Here is a 26740-nt window from a genome sequence, read left to right as displayed (position 1 = left end):
TTTATGTTTCATCTGCTAATTGAGTTTGTTTTGTCATCATCAAAAAGGGGGAGATTGTAAGAACAAAAATTGTTCTACAACAGATTCCATGATTTTGATGATAACAAAGAATGAAACCAAAAATGGCACCCTAACGAAAAGTTTCTAAGTGTGCAGGGTTCTAAGGAAAGAAGGAAGAGATCTGATGACGTCATCAGATACAGAATCATATCAGATACAAATTATCAGAAGACCAGAAGTAGAAACACGTTCAAGAAAGTCTAACTCTAAGCAAAACAGCAAAATATCAGAAGCATCTGAACAAGAAGTACGCTCTAGAAGTTCTGACTCTGAACAACGGTATGTCAAACTCTAGAAACTCTCAGCGCTATCTGAAGAAACCATCAGAACTCAAAAGAGATCAACATCACAAGATTAGATAGCAAGATTCCCAGAAACATGAAGACTCTGATCATGGCTTTCCTAATAAAGAAAGAGTAACGTTAACTTCAAATAAAGGTTTGGAAATGGATTTCCTAATACAGAAAGAGACGTTAACTCCAAATTCAAATGAAAAGGAACTATATTTGGAAAGAAGTCATTCGAGGAGAAAAAGTAGTGTTGGCAAGAAGCTATATAAGTTATGGCATTTTATTGGCCATCAGTTTCAACGACTACTTCACTCCTATATAAAGGACTGCAATAAACATTGAAAAACATCAATAGAGAACATACTGAAACATCAACACACATAAAAACGTTTTATTCTCTCAATCTTCACGAAGCTTTTGCTTAGAACGTGAAACACTTTTTGTTCTTACTGTTGTAATATTTGCTTATCTTAGAAGCACTCTAGATTACATAAGTCTTTATCTTTGTTGTATTTCCTCAAGTGACTCTGTGCAGTCAGTATACTTGAGAGGACTAAGAGATCCTTCTCTTAGACGTTGTTTGTAATCAATCTTTCAAGATTAGTGGATTAAGTCCTTGTTGAAGGCAAAATCACCTTGGCCGGGTGGACTGGAGTAGCTTTGTGTTATAAGCGAACCAGTATAAAATTCCTTGTGTGGTTTTTATTTTAAAAAGTGCTTATTTTCCAAAACAATTCAAACCCCCCTTTCTTGTTTTTCTCACCTTCACAGACAAGTTGTCTCACAGGTATAATACTCGAGCTAACCAATTGAAGAAGATGGACCTCCTAGAGCAAGAGAGTTGTGAACTCCGTGAAGTGGTGACAACCTTGAGAGACAGTTATGAGAGGCTTACTGCTATGATGGAAGCTTTGGTGTCTGCTCAGAATCAACCATCTCCTTCTCCTTAGACTCCATTTCAGAGGACCATGATTTCTAAAATTGTCTCTACACCCATCTCCGTGGCTCCCGTCAGTGCTCCACAACACCACATGCCTTATGGTTTCCTCTGGGGAATGCCTCAAAACTTCGTGCCTGAGGGGCATCAACCTGATGTTGAAGTTCCTATAGCTCAACCTGTGATCTCAGTACCACCTCTCGTGGTTCATGTTGCTCCTTATGTCGAAGAACCTGTTTTTCATGCTGACCAGAGCAAAACTCTTGGTGTTTATGAAATAATGGACGAGTCCAAGATCAGTTTCAGGCTATGCAGAAAGAGATTCAGGCTTTGACGGGGAAAGATTTGTTTGGGAAGAATGCTCATGATTTATGTTTAGTTCCTAATGTGAAGATTCTGCACAAGTTCAAGGTTCCAAATTTCAAAAAGTATATAGGTAACTCTTGTCCTTTGAGTCATCTGGTGATGCACGCTCATAAGTTGTCGACTCAGACTGACAACCATCAATTGTTGATCCACTACTTTCAAGACAGTTTGACTGGTGTCGCTCTGAAATGGTATATGGGGCTCGATAGCACTCAGATCTGAACCTTCAATGACCTAGGTGAGGCGTTCGTTCGTCAGTACAAGTATAATATTGACATGGAACAGAACAGAGATCAACTTTGTGTTATGTCCCGAAAGGATAAAGAGACTTTCAAGGAGTAAGCGCAAAGATGGCGCGATATCGCTGCACAGGTTAGTCCTCCGTTGGAAGAAAAGGAAATGACAAAGTTATTTTTAAAGATGTTGAGTCTGTTTTATTATGACAAGATGGTCGCAAGTGTGCCTAGTGACTTTACTGAGATGGTAAATTTGGGTTTGAGATTAGAAGAAGGTGTCCGTGAAGGACGGTTGAAAGAAGGTGGTTCGACTGACAGTTCTAGAAAGTATGGGAGTGGGTTACCCAAAAAGAAGGAACACAGTGATAATGCTATCTCGCAAGGGAAACCTATGAGGCTTCCGAGGAAAAGTCAACGTCATCAGCATATGGCGTCCGTAACTTCAGTTATTAATTCTGCTCCGGTCGTTCAAGTAGCACCGAGTTATCAATCGCATTTTCAACAATGAACGGATCAACAGAATCGTGCCCATAGGCATGCACAATTTGATCCAATTCCAATGCCCTATACAGAGTTATTTCCTGCTTTGATTCAGAAGAATTTGATACAAATAAGAACTTCATCAGCTATTCCGAAAGAGCTTCTGTGGTGGTATAAACCTGATCAACATTGTGCATTCCATCAAGGAGCACCCGACCATGATATTGAGAATTGTTTTGCTTTGAAAGTTGGGGTGATAAGGTTAATGCAAAGTGGAATTTTGTCTTTTGAAGACTCTAGTCCCAATGTACAAGCTAATTTGTTTCCCAAACAGTGTGGTGCAATTGTGAATATGGTTGAAGGATGTCCAGGAAAGTACCAAACTTTTGATGTCAATTTGATCAGAAAATACTTGGTTGAAATGCATGCAAATTTATGTGAGTTGAGCTATTATGAGCATGACCATGCTTCTTGCCATATTTGTTCTAAAGATCCCCAAGAATGTGTTGTTTTGAAAAAAGACTTACAAGAAATGTTGGATCAAAACCTTATTCAGGTCACAAGGGATAGAAATGAAGATGACCATGAGGTGAACGCCATAGTTCCCCGTTTTAATCTCCCATAACCAGTTGCAATTGCATATGATGGTCAAAGGGTTGTTGTTTCTCGTTAGTTATTTGTTTGATGGGTCATATTCCTTATGAGTTTGATAAAGTTATACCTTACAAGTATAATGTTGCCATGGTGGAAAACGGTAAAGAGGTGCATATTCCTTCTTTTTCTTATGTTGTTAACATTGTCGATGTAAGTGGGGTAACCTGAAATGGTCTGATATTTGCTGTTGTAACTCCTAAGAGAACTAAAGATGCGGTGATAGAGAAATCAACTCAAGAGAAAACTCATGTTATGTAAGCCATTCAATCCAACATTGTGAATCAGAATGCTGATCAAGGTGAAGTGCTGAAATTGATTAAGAAAAGTGATTTCAATGTTGTAGACCAGTTGTTGCACACTCCGTCTAAGATATCTGTTTTATCTTTACTGATGAGTTTAAAAGCTCATCGAGAGGCTTTGCAGAAGGTTCTGGAGAAAGCCTATGTGGACCATGACGTAATGATTGATAAATTTGATGGCATTGTGGCTAATATTACCACATGTAATAATCTGAGCTTCAATGAGGAACCATAATTTGGCTCTGCATATCTCTATGAATTGTCAGGAAGATGCCATGTCCAATATGCTGGTGGACACTAGTTCTTCTCTAAATGTTCTGCCTAAGGACACTCTATCCAAGCTTTCTTATCAAGGTTCTCTAATGAGATTCAGTGGAGTTATTGTGAAGGCCATCGATGGCTCAAGGAAGACTGTAATTGGGGAGGTTGATCTCCCAATAAAGATAGGTCCGTGCTTATTTCAGATCACTTTTCAAGTGATAGATATTCATCCCGCCTACAGTTGTCTCTTAGGACGTCTGTGGATTCATAAGGCTGGGGAAGTAACATTAACTCTACACCAGAAGCTGAAGTTTATAAATAATGGGAAGTTAGTGATCATGGGTGGCGAGCAGGCCATGTTGGTGAGTCATCTCTCTTTATTTTCATACATTGATGTCGACGAAGTTGAGGGAACATCGTTTCAAGCTCTTCCTATTGATAATATTGCTGCTAAAAAGAATGAGGAATCCATGTCATCCTTGAAAGATACCCAACATGTGTTGAAGAATTGCCAATCTACTAAGTGGGGACGAGTTGTTGAGCTTGCCAAGAACAAGAACAGAGCTGGTTTGGGTTTTTCACCCGGTTCAACCCAAATAGATTTAAAGTGAATTTAAGAAGTTTTTCATAGTGATGGCTTTATTCATTCTAAAGATTAGTCTGCTGCCACCATCCTAAATGAAGAGCAAGAAGCGCCAACTTTGTGACACATGGATCGATGTGCCAAAACTTGATTATTGTTGATGTTCCTTCTGTTATTCACTTATCAAAGTAATATATTTTTTTTGTTATTTTCAAAAATCTTTTCACTATGCCCAAGGTAAAAGTGGATCTATGTGGGCTTTGTTTCATATTTTTATCATCATTAGTAAAATGTTATTTCGTATATCCATATTATGTTTTCTCTTTTTGTTTTTTCTGAAAAAATGGTAACATAAAAAACCAAGATAATAATCATTGTTGTATCTGCATTGCAATGTGCGTTTATTTGTTCATATTTTAAAATCAAGCATTAAATCATTGTACAAATTAATTGTTAAACCCATTGAAAACAATGACCCCATGCCCTCTCCCAACTTTGAATTCCCTGTGTTTAAGATGGAAGAAGAGAATGTTGAAGAGATTCCTGATGAGATTTCTCGTTTGGTTGAGCATGAAGAGAAGACCATTCGCCTCATAAAGAGTCGTTAGAAGTTATTAATTTGGGTTCTAAAGAGAACAAGAAAGAAGTCAATATTGGGGCACTACTTTGTCTAGATGTTAGAAGAGGGTGGTAGAGCTTCTTAGAGAATATGTGGATGTGTTTTCCTGGTCTTATCAAGATATGCCAGGTCTTGACACTGATATTGTGGAGCATAGATTGCCATTGAAGCCAAAATGTTCGTCAGTTAAACAGAAGATGAGAAGAACTCACCCTGATATGGCTATCAAGATTAAAGAGGAGGTGCAGAAGCAGATTGATGTTGGGTTCCTTGTTACTTATGACTTTCCATAATGGATGGATAATATTGTGCCTGTTCTGAAGAAGGATGGTAAAGTTCGGATGTGTGTTGATTATAGAGACATGAATAAAGCTAGTCTGAAAGATGATTTTCCTCTGCCATACATTGACATGTTGGTAGATAATACAACTAAGTTCAATGTCTTATCCTTTATGGATACAATCAAGTATATTTTTGAAAAGCCTGCTTTGACTGGAAGGATAGCTCATTGGCAGATGCTATTGTCTGAATATGATATTGAGTACCATACTCAGAAAGCGATTAAAGGAAGTTTCCTCGCAAATCAATCGGCTCACCAGCCGATCAACGATTATCAATCCATCAAGTTTGACTTCCCTGATGAAGACATTATGTACTTAAAAGCTAAAGATTACGATGAACTGTTTCCTGAAGAAGGACCAAAGCCTGGATACCTGTGGGGTTTAGTGTTTCATGGAGCTGTTAATTCTTATGGTAAGGGAATTGGGGCAATCATTATTACTCCTAAGGGTTCTCATATCCCTTTCACTGCAAGGTTGATGTTTGATTGCACAAACAATATGGCAGAATATGAAGCTTGTATCATGAGTCTTGAAGAAGCCATTGATTTGAGAATTAAGATCCTTAATATGTATGGGTATTTGGCCCTAGTGGTTAATCAGATTAAAGGAGAATGGGAGACTCTTCATACTGGCTTAATTCCTTACAAGGATTATGCAAGGAGGTTGTCGACTTTCTTCAATAAAATAGTTTCATCATATACCTCGTGAAGAGAATCAGATGCCGAACGCTCTAGCTACTCTGTCTTTTATGTATAAAGTAAATCGTTGGAATGACGTGCCCAATATCATGATTATGCGCCTTGATAGACCTACTCATGCGCATAAGAAGTTACATATGATAAGCTTTGGTACCATGATATTAAGTGTTTCTTCCAAAGTCAAAAATACCCATTTGGGGCATCCAGCAAAGATAAATAGACTTTGAGAAGACTGACTGACAATTTCTTTCTGAATGAAGATGTATTATATAAAAGAAACTTTAACATGGTTTTACGCAGATTCCTGGATAGACACGAAGCATACATGTTAATGCAAGAAGTTCATGAAGGATCCTTTGGTACTCATTCCAATGGACATGCAATGGCTAAAAAGATGTTAAGGGCAGGTTATTATTGGATGACAATGGAATCTGATTGCTATAAATATGTGAAGAAGTGCCATAAATGTCAGATTTATGTTGATAAGATTCATGTGCCTTCGACACTTCTTTCATCTCTACGACCTTTCTCTATATGGGGGATTGATATGATTGAACCCAAAGCTTTGAACGAACATTGTTTCATCCTCGTAGCCATTGATTACTTCACCAAATGACTTAAAGTAACATCTTATGCTAATATGACCAAGTAGGTTGTGGTCCGATTTATCAAGAATCAGTTATTTGTCGATATGGTGTTCCAAGTAAGATCGTTACTGATAATGAGTCGAACTTGAATAATAAGATGATGAAAGAGCTTTGTGATGACTTCAAGATTGAACATCATAACTCGTCCCCTTATAGACCCAAGATGAAGGGCGTTGTTAAAGCCGGAAATAAGAACATCAAGAAGATTATCCAGAAGATGGTCATGACGTATAAGGATTGACATGAGATGCTCATGTTTGCTTTGCATGGATGTTGTACGTCTGTCCGCACTTCAACAGGGGCAACCCCTTTCTCTCTTGTGTATGGCATGGAAGCAGTGCTCCCTGTAAAGGTGGAGATCCCATCAATATGAGTCTTAATGGAAGCAAATTCGTCTAAGGTTGAATGGTGTCAGAACAAATATGATCAGTTTTATTTAGTTGAAGAGAAGAGAATGACAGATTTGTTTCATGGCCAATTATACCAAAAGAGAATGAAGAAAGCATTTTACAAGAAGGTTTGACCTCGTGTATTCCGAGAAGGTAACCTTGTGCTCAAGAAGACCTTGTCTTTCAACACTGATTCTAGGGGCAAGTCGACTCCTAATTATGAAGGCTTATATGTTGTTAAGAGAGCTTTCTCTAGTGGTGAAATGATTCTTACAACCTGGATGGTGAGGAGCTCCCTCGTCATGTGAACGTTGATGCAGTCAAGAAATACTTCGCCTAAATGTTTTTATAAAAAGAACAACTCGCTAAGTTGAAAACCCGAAAGGGCGGCTTAGGAAAAAATGAGCGTCTCAGTGGATTGAAAACCTGAAAGGGCGGTCCAAGTAAAAGTTAGAGACATAAATAGAAAGTAATTATCCCGGTAGATTGACCTGAAAGGGAAATCTAGGCAAAAGTTAGGGATTATGGCAAGTAATTGCATCAGGTCGGACTTGATCGTTCAAAGCAACAATGCCTATCACAGATTCTCATTCAGTCAACCTCGACCGAAGTCTAGAGCATAGTAGAATTTAAAGTTGTTAGGGAGAATAGTGGTTATTATATTTCAATGTATCCATTTCCATGTATTTACCATTTTTTAACTTTGTAATAGTCCGTGGAGTCATGTCATTTGCAAACTACCATTCTATCAATAAAATTGAGCCTTTTTCCCATTTTTTTGCTATTCTTATTTTGTTTTAGTTTACGAAGTTTCATTTATTTTTTATGATACTTTTTGAAACAAAAAATATCTAAATAATCATATTTTTGAAAATTTACAAAGAAAATATGTATTTTCCTCGACTTGTGAATACAAAAGAGGAATGTTAATAGCAATCTCAAGGATGATAAGATCCTGAATAATGGAATTCAGTGACTTCCCCAGGCCAAATTTTCTTTTGCTACATGTATAACAGTCTCCCCAACATCAGGTTGTAAGAATGGTAGAATCCCTAACGAATCTCTGCTAGCTTCTCCACCTTGTTAAGATTAGTCGAGTATCTGGTTGTACTGTGTTATCAGTCTAACATCATTTGTGCTTGTTTTTTCAGCATAATCATACGCATATTCATAGCATCATGATGTTTATTTGCATATTTTGCATTTCTATGTGCTCCCCCTGCTCTCTGGAACTTTTCTCCCCACAAAGTGTGTGTGTCCTCTCTCCAATAGAGTGTCGACCTTAAGCAAAAAGAGTTTATCCTTTATAATTCCCCATTGAGTCTGATCCTCGTGGAAGATTTTACTTTAATTTCCCTTTCCAGTTCAGTATCTGGATGGAATTAATCCCCAATTGAGTTTATTTCCTTCTTGGGTGAAGTCCTCTTTGACCATTTCTCTCCAGTTCATTCCTAGGTTGAACTTTGGTCCCCTATGATTGGTTACCTTTGTTAAGTTACCACTTGGTTAGTAGTTGGTAATCATTCTGTTTGAGCTTATTACCTTTGTTAAGTTATCACTTGGATGATAGTAGGTAATAATTCCTCTTACCTTTTTATTGGTTGCCTTTGTTAACTTACCACCTGGCTGGTAGTTGGTAATCATTCCGTTTGAGCTTACTATCTTTGTTAAGTTATCACTTGGCTGATAGTAGGTAACAATTCCTCTTAGCTTTTGATTTGTTGCCTTTGTTAAGTTGTCACTTGGATGGTAGTTGGTAATCATTATGTTTGAGCTTATTACTTTTGTTAAGCTATCACTTGGCTGATAGCTAGGTAATGTTCCTCTCCTAGTGGAGTTGGTTTTTTCCCCTTTAACGATTATATTTCCCTGGTGGAGCCTTGCCTTGTTAGGTCTTCCAGTTGGGTCTTTGTTGCGGTCATTCTCTAAATATACATTTGTTTCTTTCCAAATGTTGGTTATTCTTGAGTCTTTCCTTTTCCTCTGCAGAACTTTGTTTGTCCCCAACCGGGTCCCCCTGTGGAAACTGTTATTCCTCCCATAGAGATCCTGGTTTGTATTCATATCATATCATAAGCATTTTGCAGTATCTTAGGGCCAAAAATTGGGTCTTTGATATTTAAATCTCTTCAATCTTGTCGAGACAAAGATTTCAACCTTCACATCTCCAAATTGAAGAAACTTAAATAGGGGCATCTGTCATATCTTAATTTTTAATCCTAAGATCATACATATCATTTGCATCATTTCACACAAACAAGGTCACCTATTGGTCCCTCTCCCTCTCATCTTTAGGTTTTGCTTTTGCAAGGATCATCAAGCACCTCTTCGTTGGTGTCTTACCTTTGTGTTTACATGATTAATTGCTTATATAACCACTAATAAAAATAGAAAAAATATGTTTTATTTTTATTGTGCAAGGTATGGCTTTTCAATCAAGGGTATCTCAAAGTGTTGTTTCTTACTTCTCAAGGAAAGTCAAAGGTTCATATGTTTATTTCCATGCCTTCTTCAACAAGTAACTTAAAGCTTTGAGAAGTTTAATCAAGAGGCAATCAAGGACACATTATTTTGAGTTCATATGATCACCCATGTGCTTTGAAATGCAAGGAAAAGTCTAAGTGGTTTAACCAAAAAGTCAACATTTGAAGTCAAGAGTCCAAGGATCACAACTCCTTCAATTCTCAATATTTTTGAATGCTTCATTTTTCATTATAAGATCCAATTATTCTTGGAGTATTATCAAACGTTTGGAGACATTATAGGTCATTTGTGGACTTAGTGAAATTTGACCTATTTTCAAGTGACATTTCCTCAACTTTCAAAGATCATAACTTATTCAATTTTCAACATTTGAGGCTGATTCTTTTTGCATAATGTCATTTGTGATGCCCTCTACAAGTTTTCTTCAAGGATCAAGGTCAGAATATGCTTGGAAGACCATGGAATTCATTGAAACATTACAGGTCATTTTCAGCCATGAAGCACTCGATTTTTTCTAAGTTATATGATCAGTTTTTCATGCCAACATCAACATGACATAACTTTGTGCTCAAGCATCTAAATGGAACCTTTCTTTGCACATTGTAATATTTTCCATAATGTTAACACATTTCAAAAAGAATGGGATAAAAAGGCCTCCTGAGTAGGATGCCCCATTGGGTTAAACATGGTGACTTGTAACTAAAGAAATTATCATTGCCCGAATTCTGAACTCCACTAATCTAAATTCCAAGCCAAATTAACATGTGTTTTGGATCCAAAAATGTTTAAACAAGTCTCCAGAAGTTAATTGACCCTTAAAACACATTATTTGGTTGAGTTTTGATGAGTTGTAAGTCACACTTTTCTCACATTCAGATCAATTTCGTTTTGCATGAATTTAACATCATTCCACACGTATTTGGATCCAAACACATTTCTTATAAATAGAGGAAGCTACTGCATTCATTTCCAAGCTTTTGAGAGCCAATAAATCCCTGATGCAACTTGAAATTTTCCAGAAAAATTCAACTATCGTGTTTTGAGTTTCATCTTATTTCAATCCAATTTCTAGATTCCATTAGCATCTTCGGCATCCTCTGAAACTTTTGCACAAATTCCCAAGCTCTAAGACCTTCTGAAGTGCTTTAACCAGATAGAGCTTCATCAACTTCTGATCACCATCTGGACAAGGTAGTTCTGAGCATCATTTGAACTCAAACAAGTTACCATAATGTAGTCTTTCACTCTCTGATGCTTTCCCCTAACTTAACTGGTGTTAATTGATCGTGTTCATCATTTAATTTAATTTTTCATGGCTTGCTTTCTTCTGAAACTTCTCTGAAATTCCCTCTGCTCGATTTAGATAAATGAATTTGGAGCATGAGGTTGAATTCAAGATAAGAAGAGGATCACAATGGTGATGGTCTCGTGTTCTGAATTTACCAAACGATGAAGCTCCGGTGAGAGCTCACCGAAGAAGATGATCGGAGTGTTCCAGGTCGTCTGAGTTTGACTAGACACGTTGGACATTTGAAATATTCTAATTGTTTGGGTTTGAATTGGATTTAGTGTGTTGCTTGTAGCACATTCCATCATGCTCTCTAACTTGAGGAGTGTTGGATCTATCACGTCAATTAATGAGGCGTGATCCAACACTTTGTATTTTTTTTTTCTGATTTTTATTATTTTTAATTGCTTTTTTCTTTTAAAATTCATAGTAATTTCATTTTTCATCCAAAAAATCTCAAAATAATCTCTAAAATTCTTTTTTATTTTTCTCCATCTAACTTTTTATTTTTTCACATTTTATTTCACGATTTTATATTTTTCATGAATTTTCTCTTTTCTCCTTTGTTTTAATTGGTTTAAAAATACTTTTCTGCATTTTTAAATTCTAAAAATTTTACTATATGCTTTTTATTTTATTTCCAACCTTCCATAATTTTCTTGGCTATTTATTTGGTATTTTGAAGGACTTCATGGATTTTTCATTTTATTTCTATTTTAAAATTCATTTAAAAATACTTTTGGTGCATTTTTATTTCATTTGATTGCATTTTATATTGGTGTGACCTTTGTGAACTTCTATTGGCCTTGGATCATAATGGTTTGGATAATGAGTCTCATCAAACTCAATGGATCTTGGGTGTTGATGGGGTGAAAACCCTAATCCACAAAAATGGATGATTGATTTTGATGATAACTTGATCAAACCTTTGGTCGAATTTGGGTATGACCTCTCTTATCCCCTTCTTTTTCGTCTCCTACTTTTCCCTCTGATCTATTGGATGACTTGTGTCTGTCTTGTTCATGATGTGGATTGGTGTCGCAACCTAAATGCGAAGCGAAACAACCGGCGAAAAAAGAAAAGAAAATGACAGAAGAGTCGCCACGGTGCGTTATTTATCCCAAAGGAGGGAAAGGAAACGCTCGAAGTAAACCTGGAAAAAGGAAAGGAAAATAAAAGGTCTCGCAACCAAATCTTGGGTTCGGGAGTCGATTATGCGAAGGGAAGGTATTAGCACCCCTACGCATCCATAGTACTCTATGGGATCCACTCTTGTTGTTCTCGTCTAAAGGGTGTGGGTTTATCTAATGTACTATTTACTAAAAGAGAGGTCAAAAGAAAATGACTCGCACGGATGTCGCATCCACTGCATACGTATCTCATCTGAATATGAGAATCAGAGTCTTCGTAGCTCAGCTACCTATGGGTTAAAGAGGAGTGTGCTCGCTAAGACATCGCGTCTTATGCCTACGTGTCTCATCTGGAATGAGAATCAGAGCAAACCGTAGTTCGGCTAACCTATTTTTGTTCTGTGGTTTTTAGGTGAACGATGTTACTACACAATCTACCGGATGCTCGACCTTTGGAGACTTACTCGCCTGTAGTAGAAGGAGTTAACGTGTTCTTAGGAGAAGAAAAAATCAATGAGTTTGTTTGTGTTTTAGGATGCTCATGCAAAAAGGAAGTCCTAGACAAAGGAACCGTGCTACCTTAATTGACATGCAAACGAGAGACTATACGAAGCCTAGCAATCCTATGGGGAGACGATCACACCATACAAAACAAACATGCATAAAGTAAACAACCAACAAGGGGGCTTAAACATACATGGGTAAGGCTTTAGTCAAGAGGGGTCATATCAACCTCGACAAACAAGCCATGGAAGGGTAATCAAACGCGCTCTTAACCACTGACACTGAACGTCAGGGTGAGCAGATCAAAAGGGTAATGAGGATAAGACCTCATAGCTCTTAACCCTGGACAGGGTGAGCTCATGACAAAAAGTGGGGATTCAGAAAGGTGGAACCCTCTTCACTGACTGAACGAACAAAAGATCTTGGGCTTTTGTTCTGAAGCATCGACACGTAGTGTGAGCATAAAGAACAACACACTGAATAACGGGGGATTGACTACTAATCCCTTTTATCCGTCAATTGCCTCTTCGTGGAGGTCTTTAGCACTGATGCCTCTTCTTGGAGGTCTTTGGGTACAAAAGTAAACACACAAAAACATCGCCTCCTATCGAGGTCTTCCAGCTAAGAAAGCGGTAAAATGCGGGAAAGATAAAGGGATCAAGATATCTACCACACGGGTAAAATCCGAAGTAATAACAACTAACGAAGCAAGAAACCCGGTGATCTCTCAAGCTAGCACCATCAAAGAAATTAAGTCAGCAAAGTAATCAGAATAAATCTCCAAATGGTATCCCACAAATAAAGTGGAATACCAAGCAAGCTATCTCTTCAAGAGTCATGTGAGCCCTCACAAAAACTCAACAAACACGTTAGAATGACAAGATGGGGTGTAATCAAGAGTTGCACCTGTAGCGGGGTATTCGTTACCATTAGAGATATTTACTAAATCCAAGGTAAATCATACAAGTCGAGTCGCCACCGCACTTCTATTTATCCAAAGGAATGGTTAGAAAGAGAACAAAAACTTAAAAGTTTTATCGAATCAAAAACTAGTAAAAATGTCAGAGATCTGGGTAAGGGGGTTGGCTATGCAATGGGAAGGTATTAGGCACCCAAAGCATCCTAGATACTCCTAGGGAGCCCTTTTCACATTTGTTGCAAAGGTTGCTGTTTTTTTTTTTTTGAAAATTTATTTGTGCAAACATGATTGGAGGGATGAGAAAAGCGTGTATGTTTATTTAATGTACTACTTACTAAAAGAAGGGTCAAAAGAAAATGACTCGCACTGACGTCGCATCCACTGCATACGTATCTCATCTGAATCTGAGAATCAGAGTCTTCGTAGCTCGACTACCTATGGGTTGAAGAGGAGTGTGCTCGCTAAGACATCACGTCTTATGCCTATGTATCTCATCTGGGATGAAAATCAGAGCAAAACGTAGTTCGACCACCTATGGGGTAAGGGTTGTGCTTTGGGGTGAACGACGTTACTACGCAATCTACCAGATGCTCGACCTTTGGAGACTTACTCGACTGTAGTAGAAGGAGATAACGTGTTCTTAGGAGAAGAAAAATCAATGAGTTTGGGGTGTTTAGGGATGCTCATGCAAAAAGGCAGTCCTAGATGAAGGAACCGCGCTACCTTAATTGACATGCCACGAGGCTATCAGACCATACAAAACAAACATGCATAAAGTAAACACGCAAAAAACATTGCCTCCTATCGAGGTCTTCCAGCTAAGAAAGCAGTAAAATGCGGGAAAAGGGTAAAGGTACCACGCGGATAAAGATCCGAAGCAACAATAATTAACGAAACAAGAAACCCAGAGATCCTTCCAAGCTAACACCATCAAAGAAAGTGAGTCAGTACAGGCAATCGGAATAAACCTCCGGGTGGCACCCCACAAATAAAGTGCAACACCAAGCCAGCTATCCCTGCAAGAGTATGTGAGCCCTCACAAAAACTCAACGAACGGGTTAGAGTAACAGGATGGAATCGGGAGAAAACAATGCCATAACAAACACAAAACAGGTTAGAGCAAACAGAAAAAAAAATGTTGTCGCGATCGCCGCTGCATCGCCTAGCGAAAGCTTAGCGAAGCTTCGCTGCGTGCTCGCCTAGCGAAGGTGCTAGCGAGCGCCTGCGGGTTCTGGATTTCCCATTGATAACAGTACGATTTTAGGGATTCCAAACCTTATGGCATCCATCTCAGAAATTAAGTGATCAAAACATTCAAGGTATTGTTTACACATTCATGCATATCTAAACCCGTGGGCAAAAACTGAACGATACCTCAGATGATTCAAATTAAGAGCATAACATTGTGGGAATAAGGCAAACCTGATTGGAGAGATCGATTAAACTTGAATGGCACGGCTGGGTTTGCTTGAGACGGAGGTGCAAAGTGTGTGAGTCGGAGTGAACTTTTCAGAGCTGCCTGGAGGTTGTTGCAGGTTAGTTCGTAGGTTTCCCTTCTGCCTCTTTCTCTCTCTCTTTTTCTCCAGGGTTTGTAATAGTCTCCAGCCTCTTTTTCCAGTCTGTTTTTCTCAAATGAAGCTCTGGTATTTATAACCTGATATTGGTGACTTGGTGGGCTCAGAGTCAAGCCCAAAATTTTCTATTATTTTCTGAAATACGCGCGCTTCGCCTAGCGAAGGATCTTCTCGCTTAGCAAGCATGACAGTTCAGTTCGCTTAGCGAACCAGTCTGCTCGCCTAGCGAGCATGACAGCTCAGACCTTGTGATTGCTCAAGCTACAAAAAAGATGTTAGTGACACATTTTTGTGGTTTTGGTTAGTAAACAAAAGTAAGAGAAATAATGATGTATAATTCAAGCATGCTTGGTGATCTCAAACCAATCACAAGGAGTCCCACCCAAAGGCAAAGGGAACCAAGATGCTAAAGATCCTTGAGGCAATGCAAATGCAATGTTATGATGCCATGAGGGATCTTAGGGTCAAAATTGGGGTCTTACAGATGCCCCTATTTAAGGTCATTCTAGCCGGAGAAGTGAAGGTTAAAATCTTCGTCTCGACGGGGTAGAATGAGCTTAATTAATAACAAAGAGACGAATTTTGGTCCCTAAGAGACCTCATGATGCAAATGTAGGTATGAAAAATGGTAGCACTCTGTGGAGATATGTGTCCACAAAAGCAAAGAAATCAGAAGCCACTGATAATCCATATGAGCAATTCACTCCATGGGACCAAGACCCTGGGGACTCTCCTGGGGATAGAAAAGGGATAAAAATGCGCGAGCAGGTCACGACTCAAAGCGTGGGGAACAAAATTCCAAAGGGAAAAGATCCAATGGAAAGACTCGAGCTGACTCGAAGATGCATGTATTGGGGAATATGCCAATACAGCAAAAAACTATCCACAGCGGATACTTCGGATAAAATCCGGATGAAAACAGTCCACTAAGGGACTTCGCTGGGGATGTCCACAAGGACACTCCTGGGGAAGCAGCGGGACGAGGTATTACCGGTTACTGGGTAATAAGCTCAAGGAGACATGTGATCTGAACACCAGGTATGAGGGTGAGAGATACAACATGCTCAGGAAGAGATGAATATCCAAGACCGGTATAAGGGTGAGAGATATCAAAACTTCAAAACATCTGAGGAAAACCTAAAAGGTATACTTCAACTCAGGGATTCTGACTCCACAGGGGACAAAAAGTCATAATAGGGAGCAGAGAGGAAGGAACACCAGGGATACCGATTACTGGGCATATAATAGGTGACCAACCAAGGCGTGAATTGGGGAATATTCCCAAAACACTCATCATCCAAAAGAGGGCTAAAAGCAAACTCGATTATAGGATGGATATTCGACTCCACAAAGGGGATACGAATCTTACTCAACTGGGGAAGAACAAAAGGCTTCAGACCCGAGAGTGCATGAGATATACTATCTATTTCCGTCAGAACGTAGATAATATACTCGCATGGACGATTATCCACAACCGGTTACTGGGTTAATAAAGGATAAATCGACCGAAAAGAAAAGGCATCGGGATACCGAAACTAGGTATATAATGATGACCAATTCAGGGGAGAAACAATCGTTACCAACAATAACAAGGTACACGAGAGATGACCCGCTGGGGATAAATTGCGTAATCAGGGCAATTATCCAAGCAGATGAGGGGATATCATCACCGAATATTGGATGAAGATAACTGTCACCAATTAAAGATGAGCAAAAATAGTTACCCTGCAAAAAGGGAAGAAATCGGGTTTACAACTACCGGTATGAGGGTAGAGAACCACAGACTCCGCCAGGGATAATAATTACTAATTATTGAGCAATTATTCATTTACCACGGGGAAACAGGAAAAGAGTCTCAAGAGACCGATCTAGGATCAAACTAGATAGGCACACCAAATCAAGACTTGTCCCGGTGAGGATATAACTCAATGGGGAAAACCATCCCAATATATGTGTTGGGAAGGAACAAAAACAATCAACATCCATGAGGATATAACCTAGTGGGGAATGTAAGACCCCAATTTTGTCCCTAAGATCCCTCATGGCATCATAGCATTGCATTGCATAACCTCAAGGATCATTGAGCATCTTGGCTCCCTTTCCCTTTGGGTAGGGATCTCTTGTGAGTGGTTTGAGATCACCAGGCATGCTTGAATTGTATATCATTGCTTTTCTTATTTTTGTTTACTAACCAAAAGCATAAAAATATGTCATTAACATTTTTGTTTGTAGCTCAAGCAAGCACCAGGTCAAGAGCTTCAAGAAGATCCTTTGTGCAAGAGATGAGGTATTTTTCTTGGGATGAAGATCACATGATCACTATAATGAGCTTACATGAGCTAGGATTTCATTTTGAAGCAATTTCCCCAAGTGGTAAAGGCTCAGGTTCATCAATACATTTCAAGGTCATCTGAGGACCAAAAGTCAACTATGCAGTCAACTGAGGGCTATGAGGTGGGGAAATAAGTTGAGACACCTCGATCATGTTCAAATGGGGTCTATTCATCATTCTAAACATCCATCTTAAAGATTCAAAGGTCATGGCAAAAGTTACTAAAAATGGAAAATGACCTATAATTCAAAGTTTCCAAATTTGGCAAGTTTTTGGTCCACTTTCAACTTGACTTTTCAATATCAAAGAAGTTTCAAATGGATTTTCTGTGAACATGAAAGTTGTAGATCTTTGTCTCCCCTTTCCAAAAAGTCCTAATTCATGTCCATATGATGAATGGTTGAGGAGTATGGTCATTTGATCACAAAGTGTGCATGGAAATTCAAAATGGCATAACTTTTGATATAATGCTTCAAATTGGTCCATTCTTTTTGCAAAATGTTTCTCTTGATCAAGACATTTCAAAATAGCCTTTGCCATGCATGGGAAAAGTGTGTATGCTCATCATTTCTCATGTGATCATTTTGGAGGGAATTTCTACAATTCAAATTTGGCTTATGATACAAGCAAAACAACAATTCCATGATGATCCTTGGTTGATTTTAAGTGGATTCAGACCTTTGCATGAGCATGTGCACGTGTGTTTTGGCCATGCTAGCCAATTCTGCATTTTTTTCAAATTGATCCACATCTCATTAATCATGATTAAGGAATGGCTTAATTGATTAGCAGCATCATTAGCAAGGAGTATAAAAGCCAAACCTTAATCCTAACAACCATAACAGAACCAATTCAGATCTGAATTTTCAAACTCCCTCCCAAATTCTCTCTCTTTGAATTCTTCATTTCTTCACACAAACATCAGAAATTATTGCATAATCTTGTTCATCATGCTTCATTGAGCAAGAATCAACCATTGGTTTGAGCAATTCAGTCCAGATTCGAGCAGTTCAAGTGCAAACTCATAACAATTGAAGTTGGAAATTGAGCTAGATCCAGGTGGTTTCAACTGATTCTTCTTGCTTAAAGCTTCATAGGAGGTGCAAAGCAGTAGATCTGGAGTGGATGAGTGCTTGAGGACGCGTGAACAGAAACTTCCATTTCCAAGTGAGTTGAAATTCGATCTCTCTTTTTGCTGTTTTATGTACATAGATGTATAGATCTTGCTTCGTGGAGCTTGTGCATGTGTTTAGATTTGAAAATAGTTGAGAATTGAGCATGTATGGTTGAATGAAAGTCTTGATCTCAAATATGTTTTTGTTCAATCCGTGGAATCTAGGAAGAATTAGGATGTATGGATATGATATTTGGAATGTGCATGAGAAGACGGTTCGACTGATGTATAATTTGTGCATTTCTGGAAAAAAAAATTGTCGGATTCCGCCGGAACTAGCCGGGGAAGACGACCGGAGCTACAACTCCGGTGTCTGAGGTGTGTTAGGGTTTGACTGTGTAGTTGCCTTGCTGGATCCATGTGGCTGCTCGCGTGTGTGTTTGATTGGCTCTGCTTGCTTTGACCGTTCCACGCGTACTTTGAATTGCTGAGTGTGCTGCTGACTCAATTAATGAAGTGATGCATTTTGGTGTTTTAAATGTGATCCGTTGATTTGCTTTCCGCGCCTCATCGTGTGGCCTTGAATATTTCTGGTTTAATTTCAAATATTCATTTCCCTCCATTTACTTTTAATATTTCATTTATCTTGTTCATCTTAGAAAATTCATTAAAAATAGAAAAATGATCCAAATTAAGTCCAATTTTTTTCCTAGTTTTGTATGAATGTCTAGTTGTCTTGGTATTATTTTCATGAATTATGGATGTCTGGTTTGTCATTTGTGAATTTTTGAATGAACATTGTGTTAAATTGATATGTTGTGTTCAATACCTTGTGAAATTTTATATGTTGAGCTTCTTGATCCAACTTTGTGTGTGCATGATATTCATACATGATGTGAATTTTTGATCACTGGTTTGGATTTTTTATCATATGCTATCATTATTTTTGACACGTGGAGATAAATGTGACAATTTGTGTCACATTTTTGACATTGGATTGTTGCATTTTTGATCACATAGCATTTGAATTTTTTTGGATTTGATATTTTGCATATTGTTTTTTCATGACATGAGGAGCTTGCATAAAAAATCTCAAAGCCATTGCATGCATTTCTCTTTTGATTTGAATTTTATAAATTGGAAGTTCACTTTGTGCACATTTTGTGATCATTGCATAGCATAGGCCATTTGAGGCATTTGATTTTTGAATTGATGTTGGTCCTTTTGAGGATATTTTGTGACATGTTTGAATGTTCATTATATGGAAGATTGGGTTCTGTTTTGATCATTTGATTTGGTTTTGAACTTAGTTTTTGTACTAGTGTTTTGTGCATAAACTAACTGTGCTTTGTGTTTCAGGTTTAGACACTTAGCATTGATGGTTGATTTGTTCTCACTTTGTGAGATACAAATGATTTGAGTTCTAACTTTTGTTTGTTTTGTAGGATTTTAAGTGATGTGCTTGAGATCATGAGTCCATTTGAATGCTTGGGTATTGTTCATTGGATTGTGTGATTGTTGGAAGGATTCACTGTTTGTCTGTTGGTTTTATCACTGAAATATTAACTATTTAGTTTTTGTACAGGTACCTTAGTTGCCTGCTTTTAGCTCTCGCTCGAGATTTGGATTGTGGTTGATACACCACTTAGGTAGTTATCTTCTTACTTCATGTAGTCTGGAAGTCCTGTCACCTTTTTGGCAGGCATTTTGCGGGCAAGTCCTCCTTCAGAGGCTCTGTTTGTGTTTGTTTACCATTGTGCCAAAGACCTCAAAGATGAGGCATGTGTTACTTGATAAGGCCTCCAAGAGTTGAGGCAATTGACGGATAAAAGGTATTAGTAGCCAATCCCCCGTTATTCAGTGAGTCGTTCATTATGCTCGCACTACGTGCTGATGCTTTTGAACATGTACCCAAGATCTTTGTCCAGTGTCTGTCAAGTGGAATAGGATCTCACTTTCTGGATCCCCACGTTTTCTTTGTCATGAGCTCACCCCGGCAAGGGTTAAGAGCATGAGGTCTCATCCTCATTTCCATCTTTGATCAGCTTCACCCTAACTCTCAATGTTAGTGGTTAAGAGCTACAGATTACCCTTGTACAGTTTGGCTTGTTTGTCGAGGTTGACATGACCCCTCTTGACTAAAGCCCACCCATTGTTTGAGCCTCTTGTATGTATATAGATTGTGATGTTTGCTTTTGATGTGTTTGCTTTTGATGTTTGTTTGTTATGGTTGGGAGTCAGATATAAGTCCATGTATTGGCATTCTGTGTCCTTTTTGTGGTTGGGAGTCGGATATAAGTCCATGTATTGGCATTCTGTTTCCTATTATTGAGGATCTCTTATGAGACTTGTGTGATTGCTTTTGCTTTGTGCTTGCTTATTCCAAAGGATGGGATCTACTTGGATCATCTATATGATCTCAAGAGAGGAACTCCTAGTGTGGTTTCATTTCTAACCATCACCTTTTTGTTCTCTTTAGGACTTAACCTTTCTTCATTTCTCCATCCTAACCCAAACCAAAATCTTTTTGTGCAAACATTTGACTTTGTTTTCAACATTAGAAACCTAAGCCTTATGCTTTTGATTTTCAAACTTTCTTTTCATAACACTCATTTTGAATTGAATCTTTAAGTCAATTTTGACCATTTTTGTATATACTTTTAATTGGTAAATATAACCCATTCAAATTTCTTTTTGTGGTTCCAATGTCCACTTTCTAAATCAATTTTTTCATAACCCTGAGCTATTAGGTTTGAGTTATCCTTGTGGTAGATGTAATACTCACCTATGTCCTTAGTGATTGGACAATAAGTCTTCCATGCTTATTATAGGGTTAACCCCTCACTAGCATGTTGAAGCTATCCTCACATGGTGGACTTGTGGTTTTTCAGGTTGAGTTTTCTCCCTTTGATAACAAAAGACCTTAAGGCTTTTGGACCAATCAATCCACTCATTTGTTTTGAGATTTTTTACCCGAACTACGAGGTTTTGATCCTAATCTTTTATAAGAGGGTACGTAGGCAATGGGTTTATCCATCCAAACACAAAATGTAAATAAACTTGTACATTCTTTTCTCATCTCTTCAATCATGTTTGCACAAATAAATTTTTCACAAAAAACAATAACCTTTGCAACAAGTGTGAAAAGGGCTCCCTAGGAGTACCTAGGATGTTTTGGGTGCCTAACACCTTCCCATTGCATAACCAACCCCCTTACCCAGATCTCTGTTTCTTTTACTAGTTTTGTTTGTAAAACTTTTAGGTTTTTGTTCGCTTTCTAACCATTCCTTTGGATAAATAGAAGTGCGGTGGCGACTCGATTTTATATGTTTTACCTTGGATTTAGTCAATATCTCCAATGGTAACGAATACACCGCTATAGAAAAGTGGCGACTCTGCTGGGGACCTATCTATCTCCCTGGTGGGTTTTGCCAACTTTTCACACTTGTTGTATTATATTGTTTATGACATATTTTTTGTGCAATTTGGGATTACTGTATTGTATGTAATGATTGAATTGCTTGATATATTAATTGCTTGTGTGCTTGGTGATCTTTGTGAGATGAGTTCTATACCCGAACTTGAGTGCACTTAGGATAGGAGAATGGCGTAGTCTCATCGACTTCTGTGGAGTTATTCCTTAGCAAGTTGACTTGCGAGTCCATTCACTTGGTGGAGGTCATGTTGGGATCAATAATGTCACACAAGTAAGTTGTGGTTAGACATTACTCTTTCCAATATAGACCTTCGAAGCCAAGGACCTTAGTTTACCAAACCCATCTTGGCCTATTTTTAGGACGTAGTGCGGAAGTCGTTCAAATGTAAGATTTGATACGATTGTTACGCGATACTACACTCATAAGAGTCTCTCTCAAGAATATTTTTGGAATACGAGTAGTCGTTTCTCCGATAATATTCGAAAGATGGGATGATGACTATGGGAACCTCTTGTAGAACATGTTTGGCAGGTTTAAACCCTAGTACACTACCTTTGGGTGGTTCTTAACCGAGACTCCATGCTCGTGACTTGCAACAAACCCTTGATTCATGGTTGATCCGTTCATACATCCTTAATATCAATGGAACTTGGGTGTTGATAAGGTGTAAACCATAATCCACCAAAATGGATGATTGATATTAAGGATGATATGATCCATCCCATGACCTTTGTTTGGTGTGCTTTGCTTGATCCTTGAGTGTGATTGTTGCATTCATGCATTCATGCATTCATCTGCATCCATATCATCCAAAAAAGAAAATTTTCAAGGAACTTAAGGGGTTTATTTGCAAAATTTTCAGACATGGAAAAACAAAGAAGGAATACAAAGAAGTACAGCTTCAGACAACCAGATTTGAAAGAGTTAAGGAATCTGACATCCTATGTATTGGATCCCTTGGGTTTCAAAGCTCGCTTTGGGAAGCTTCTTCCTCTTATGACTACTCAGGTGGATGAAGGTCTGATGAGCGTATTGGTACAATTTTATGATCCTCTGTACCGTTGCTTCACGTTTCTGGACTTTCAGCTTTTGCCTACCCTTGAGGAGTATGCCTATCTTGTGGGTATACCTATCCTGGATCAGTTGCCGTTCAGTGGCTTGGAGAGTATTCCTACTTTTCGAGAGATAGCTGACATGTTGCACATAGATGAATCTCTGATTGGTGCTCATATGACTACCAAAGGTGGAATTCAAGGTCTCCCTTCTGAGTTCCTCTTTGCTCAAGCTACTGTTTATGGGAAGGCCATGAGTGAGGATGCCTTTGAAGCCATATTTGTACTTCTCATCTATGGGTTGGTATTGTTCCCCAACATCGACAAGTTTGTGGATGTGAACGCTATTAGGATCTTCTCTGCTCTTAATCCCGTTCTGACTCTGTTGGGTGATACCTATTTCTTTTTGCATATGAGGAATGCAAAGGGTGGTGGTGCCATTGTGTGCTGTTTTCCTCTGTTGTATAAGTGGTTTATTTCTCACTTACCTCAGACGGTCGCCTTCAAGGAGAACAAGGGATGTCTACGGTGGTCTACGAGACTCATGTCTCTCACTAATGATGATATCTCTTGGTATAACCGTGTATATGATGGTGTGCAGATTATCGACTCTTGTGGTGAATTCTCTAATGTACCTCTTCTTGGTACATGTGGTGGGATTAACTACAACCCTGTTTTAGCACGTCGTCAGCTTGGGTTCCCCCTAAAGGATAAACCTAATAACATTCTGTTAAAGGGTGTGTTCTTTCAGGAGGGTAAAGATCCCCAAGGCTTGAAGGGCAGAATGGTTCGCGCTTGGCGCAAGGTTCATAAGAAAGGAAGGAAGGAGTTGGGTCCTAAGAATTGCATTGCTATGGAGCCTTACACTGCTTGGGTAAGGAAGAGAGCATCTGAGTTACTCATGCCTTACGATTATCCGAGACCTACACCTTTGGTTGTGGCTACACCTTCAACCCTCCCTAACCAAGGAGTAGAGGAGTTGAGAGACGAAGACCTATCACGTGCCTGGATCCGTGAAAGGGAAGAGTTGCTTCAACAGATTAAGGAGAAGGATGCTTTGATTGAGTTCCTTGAACATCAGTTCATTGATGATCCTAATGATGAATGGACTTCTCTACTTCCTCAGTCTTCCAAGTTTTGGAAAAGGAGGTATGACCGACTCGCCAAGGAAAAGGCAGATATGGAGGCAGCTTACGAGAGGGAGGTGAAGAAGCTTCGTGTATCCCGAGCATTAGATGATTGTTTCTAGGGATCCATAGGATGATCACTTTCCTTTTCTCTTGTATATGATTGACAATGTTGTACTTCTTTTTCCTGATGCTATTTGATGAGATATTTCCATATGCGATAAAATGTTTAATATTTCCAAAATTTGCAAATAAAACCCTAGAGTTCCTTTGAAATAAAAACAAATCATATGCACAAGCATTGCATGCATCATATGCATAAGCAGGTTTTGTTCTCGGCTTCTGGTCCTGTGGTCTAACTCTGTGCTCTTCATTTATTTTGAAGACAAGCTGACTCACCGGTACTACACTAGAGCCAACTCTTCCAGATTGATGGATCATCTCGAGCAAGAGAACCGTGAACTCAAGGAGAAAAGGCTCTCCTGGTTAGCCACTTGTCTTCCTTCTCATACATAGATGCTGAGGATGAAGTTGGAACTCCTTTCCAAGCTTTATCTATAGCTGAGCATGTTGAGAAGAGAACTCCTTCATTTACTTCCTATAGAGATGCGAAATTGGCCATTGAGTGTGGTGCAATTGCTGGTCTAGGAAAAATGATTGAGCTGGAAGACAACAAGTCCCGGGCTGGCATTGGCTTTTCTTTTGGGGTCTTCAATGATAAAGGTTTGTTCAAGAGTGGAGGTTTTATCCACACTGGTCGTGAGGAAGAAGCTGCTGCTGTCTTGGAAGAGGATGCAGAGGATTCTGACAGTTTCATCATCTCTGGAGGGATCTGCAACAATTGGGTCGCTGTGGATATTCCTACAGTCGTCCACAAGTCAGCGTAATGATCACTTTGTTTGAAAACCCTTCTCTCATGCAAAAAGGAGAAGTGATGACATTGTTGGCAATATTAATACAATGATATTTTCATTCAATAAATTCATGTTAAATGTTTGTTTTTCCAATTATTTTCCCTTTTTGCTTTTTGCATGAAATTGGTTATCACATAAAACCCTAAAAAAGAATAAAATCAATCTTTTCATCTGCATAATGATTTGCCTTGTTTGATTTTCTAAAAGCTTTTCATATCCAAAATCATTATGCAGGTTGATTTTTAAACCCATTGAACATAATGATCCAACGCCATCTCCCAATTTTGAGTTCCCTGTATTTGAGGCAGAGGAAGATGATGTTGAAAAGATTCCTGATGAGATTACCCGTCTACTTGAGCATGAAAAGAAGATCATTCAATTGCATCTTGAGAATCTAGAAATAGTCAACTTGGGGTCTGAGGATTGTGTGCGAGAGGTGAAGATTGGGGAACTCCTAGAAGAATCTGTTAAGAAGGGATTGATCGAATTGCTACGAGAATATGCTGATATCTTTGCTTGGTCGTATGAAGACATATCGGGTCTAGCTACAGATATTGTGCAACATTTCCTACCTATAAAGCCTGAGTGCGTGCCTGTGAAGCAGAAGCTCAGAAGAACTCATCCTGATATGGCAGTGAAGATCAAAGAGGAAGTTCAGAAGCAAATTGATGCGGGGTTTCTGGTGACTTCTACATATCCTCAATGGGTGGCCAATGTTGTGCCCGTGCCTAAGAAAGACGGAAAAGTCCGGATGTGTGTGGATTATAGAGATTTGAATAAAGCTAGTCCGAAAGATGATTTCCCTCTACCACATATTGATATGTTGGTGGACAATACAGCTCAATTCAATGTCTTCTCATTTATGGACGAATTTTCCAGATATAATCAAATTAAGATGGCACCCGAGGATATGGAGAAGACAACATTCATCACACCTTGGGGAACATTTTGTTATCGAGTGATGCCCTTCGGTTTGAAGAACGCCAGAGCCACGTATCAACGAGTTATGACCACCTTGTTCCATGATATGATGCACAAGGAGATTGAGGTATATGTTGATGATATGATTGCTAAGTCAAGAACGGAAGTTGAACATGTAGAGCACTTGTTGAAGCTTTTCCAGTGTTTGAGGAAGTACAAGCTTCGTCTGAATCCTAACAAGTGTACATTTGGAGTCCGTTCTGGCAAGTTATTGGGCTTTATTGTCAGCGAAAGAGGTATTGAGATTGATCATGCAAAGGTCAAAGCAATACAAGAGATGCCTGCGCCCAAAACTGAGAAGCAAGTCCGAGGTTCTCTTGGGCGCTTGAATTATATTTCCAGATTCATATCCCACATGACTGCCACATGTGCGCCGATATTCAAGCTCCTCCGGAAAGATCAGCCTCATGATTGGACCGAGGATTTCCAGAAAGCTTTCGATAGTATCAAAGAATATCTGTCAGAGCCTCCGATTCTGTCAAACTGTGGAATGAAGTTCCCAATATCACCGTGATGCGCTTGGATAGACCAGCTCATGTGTTTGCAGTTGAAAAGGTGAAAGATGATAAGCCATGGTATTATGACATCAAGTGTTTCCTCCAGAACCAGGTTTATCCGCCTGGGGCATCTGTGAAAGATAGGAAGACTTTGAGAAGATTGTCAGGCAGTTTCTACCTCAATGGCGAAGTGCTTTATAAGAGAATTTTTGACATGGTTCTGCTCAGATGCGTGGATAGACACGAAGCAGATTTGTTAATGACTGAGGTCCATGAAGGTTCATTTGGTACTCATTCCAATGGACATGCCATGGCTAGAAAGATGTTGAGAGCAGGCTACTATTGGCTGACAATGGAGTCTGACTGCTGCAAATATGTGAAGAAATGCTATAAGTGTCAGATTTATGCGGATAAGATTCATATTCCTCCGACACTTCTGAATGTGATTTCATCACCATGGCCTTTCTCTATGTGGGGAATTGACATGATTGGCATGATTGAGCCGAAAGCGTCCAACGGACACAGGT

General features: G+C 38.9%; 1 protein-coding gene across 1 annotated transcript; it reads left to right on the top strand.

Moving 5' to 3' along the window:
• Window positions 1–2133: 2133 nt before the first annotated feature.
• Window positions 2134–4194, top strand: LOC127094889 (uncharacterized). The gene is made up of 6 exons (XM_051033654.1): window positions 2134–2361; window positions 2485–2540; window positions 2631–2958; window positions 3075–3173; window positions 3309–3479; window positions 3589–4194. Exons 1-6 carry the CDS (start codon window positions 2134–2136, stop codon window positions 4192–4194), a joined length of 1488 nt encoding a protein of 495 aa, XP_050889611.1.
• Window positions 4195–26740: the final 22546 nt, after the last annotated feature.

The sequence above is a fragment of the Lathyrus oleraceus genome, chromosome 6, assembly GCF_024323335.1.
Source record: "Lathyrus oleraceus cultivar Zhongwan6 chromosome 6, CAAS_Psat_ZW6_1.0, whole genome shotgun sequence".
Lineage (NCBI taxonomy): Eukaryota > Viridiplantae > Streptophyta > Magnoliopsida > Fabales > Fabaceae > Lathyrus > Lathyrus oleraceus.
The sequence above is the reverse complement of the archived record's forward strand: the minus strand, read 5'-3'. Positions and strand labels throughout refer to the sequence as shown.

What these genes read in the sequence shown, in the direction of transcription:
- LOC127094889 (XM_051033654.1), top strand. Translation starts at nt 2,134, where the DNA reads ATGGTAAATTTGGGTTTGAGATTAGAAGAAGGTGTCCGTGAAGGACGG. An exon ending in ATTCTGCTCCGGTCGTTCAA is followed by an intron (nt 2,362 to 2,484) that starts GTAGCACCGAGT and finishes GCTTTGATTCAG; the next exon opens with AAGAATTTGATACAAATAAG. An exon ending in CCGAAAGAGCTTCTGTGGTG is followed by an intron (nt 2,541 to 2,630) that starts GTATAAACCTGA and finishes TGGGGTGATAAG; the next exon opens with GTTAATGCAAAGTGGAATTT.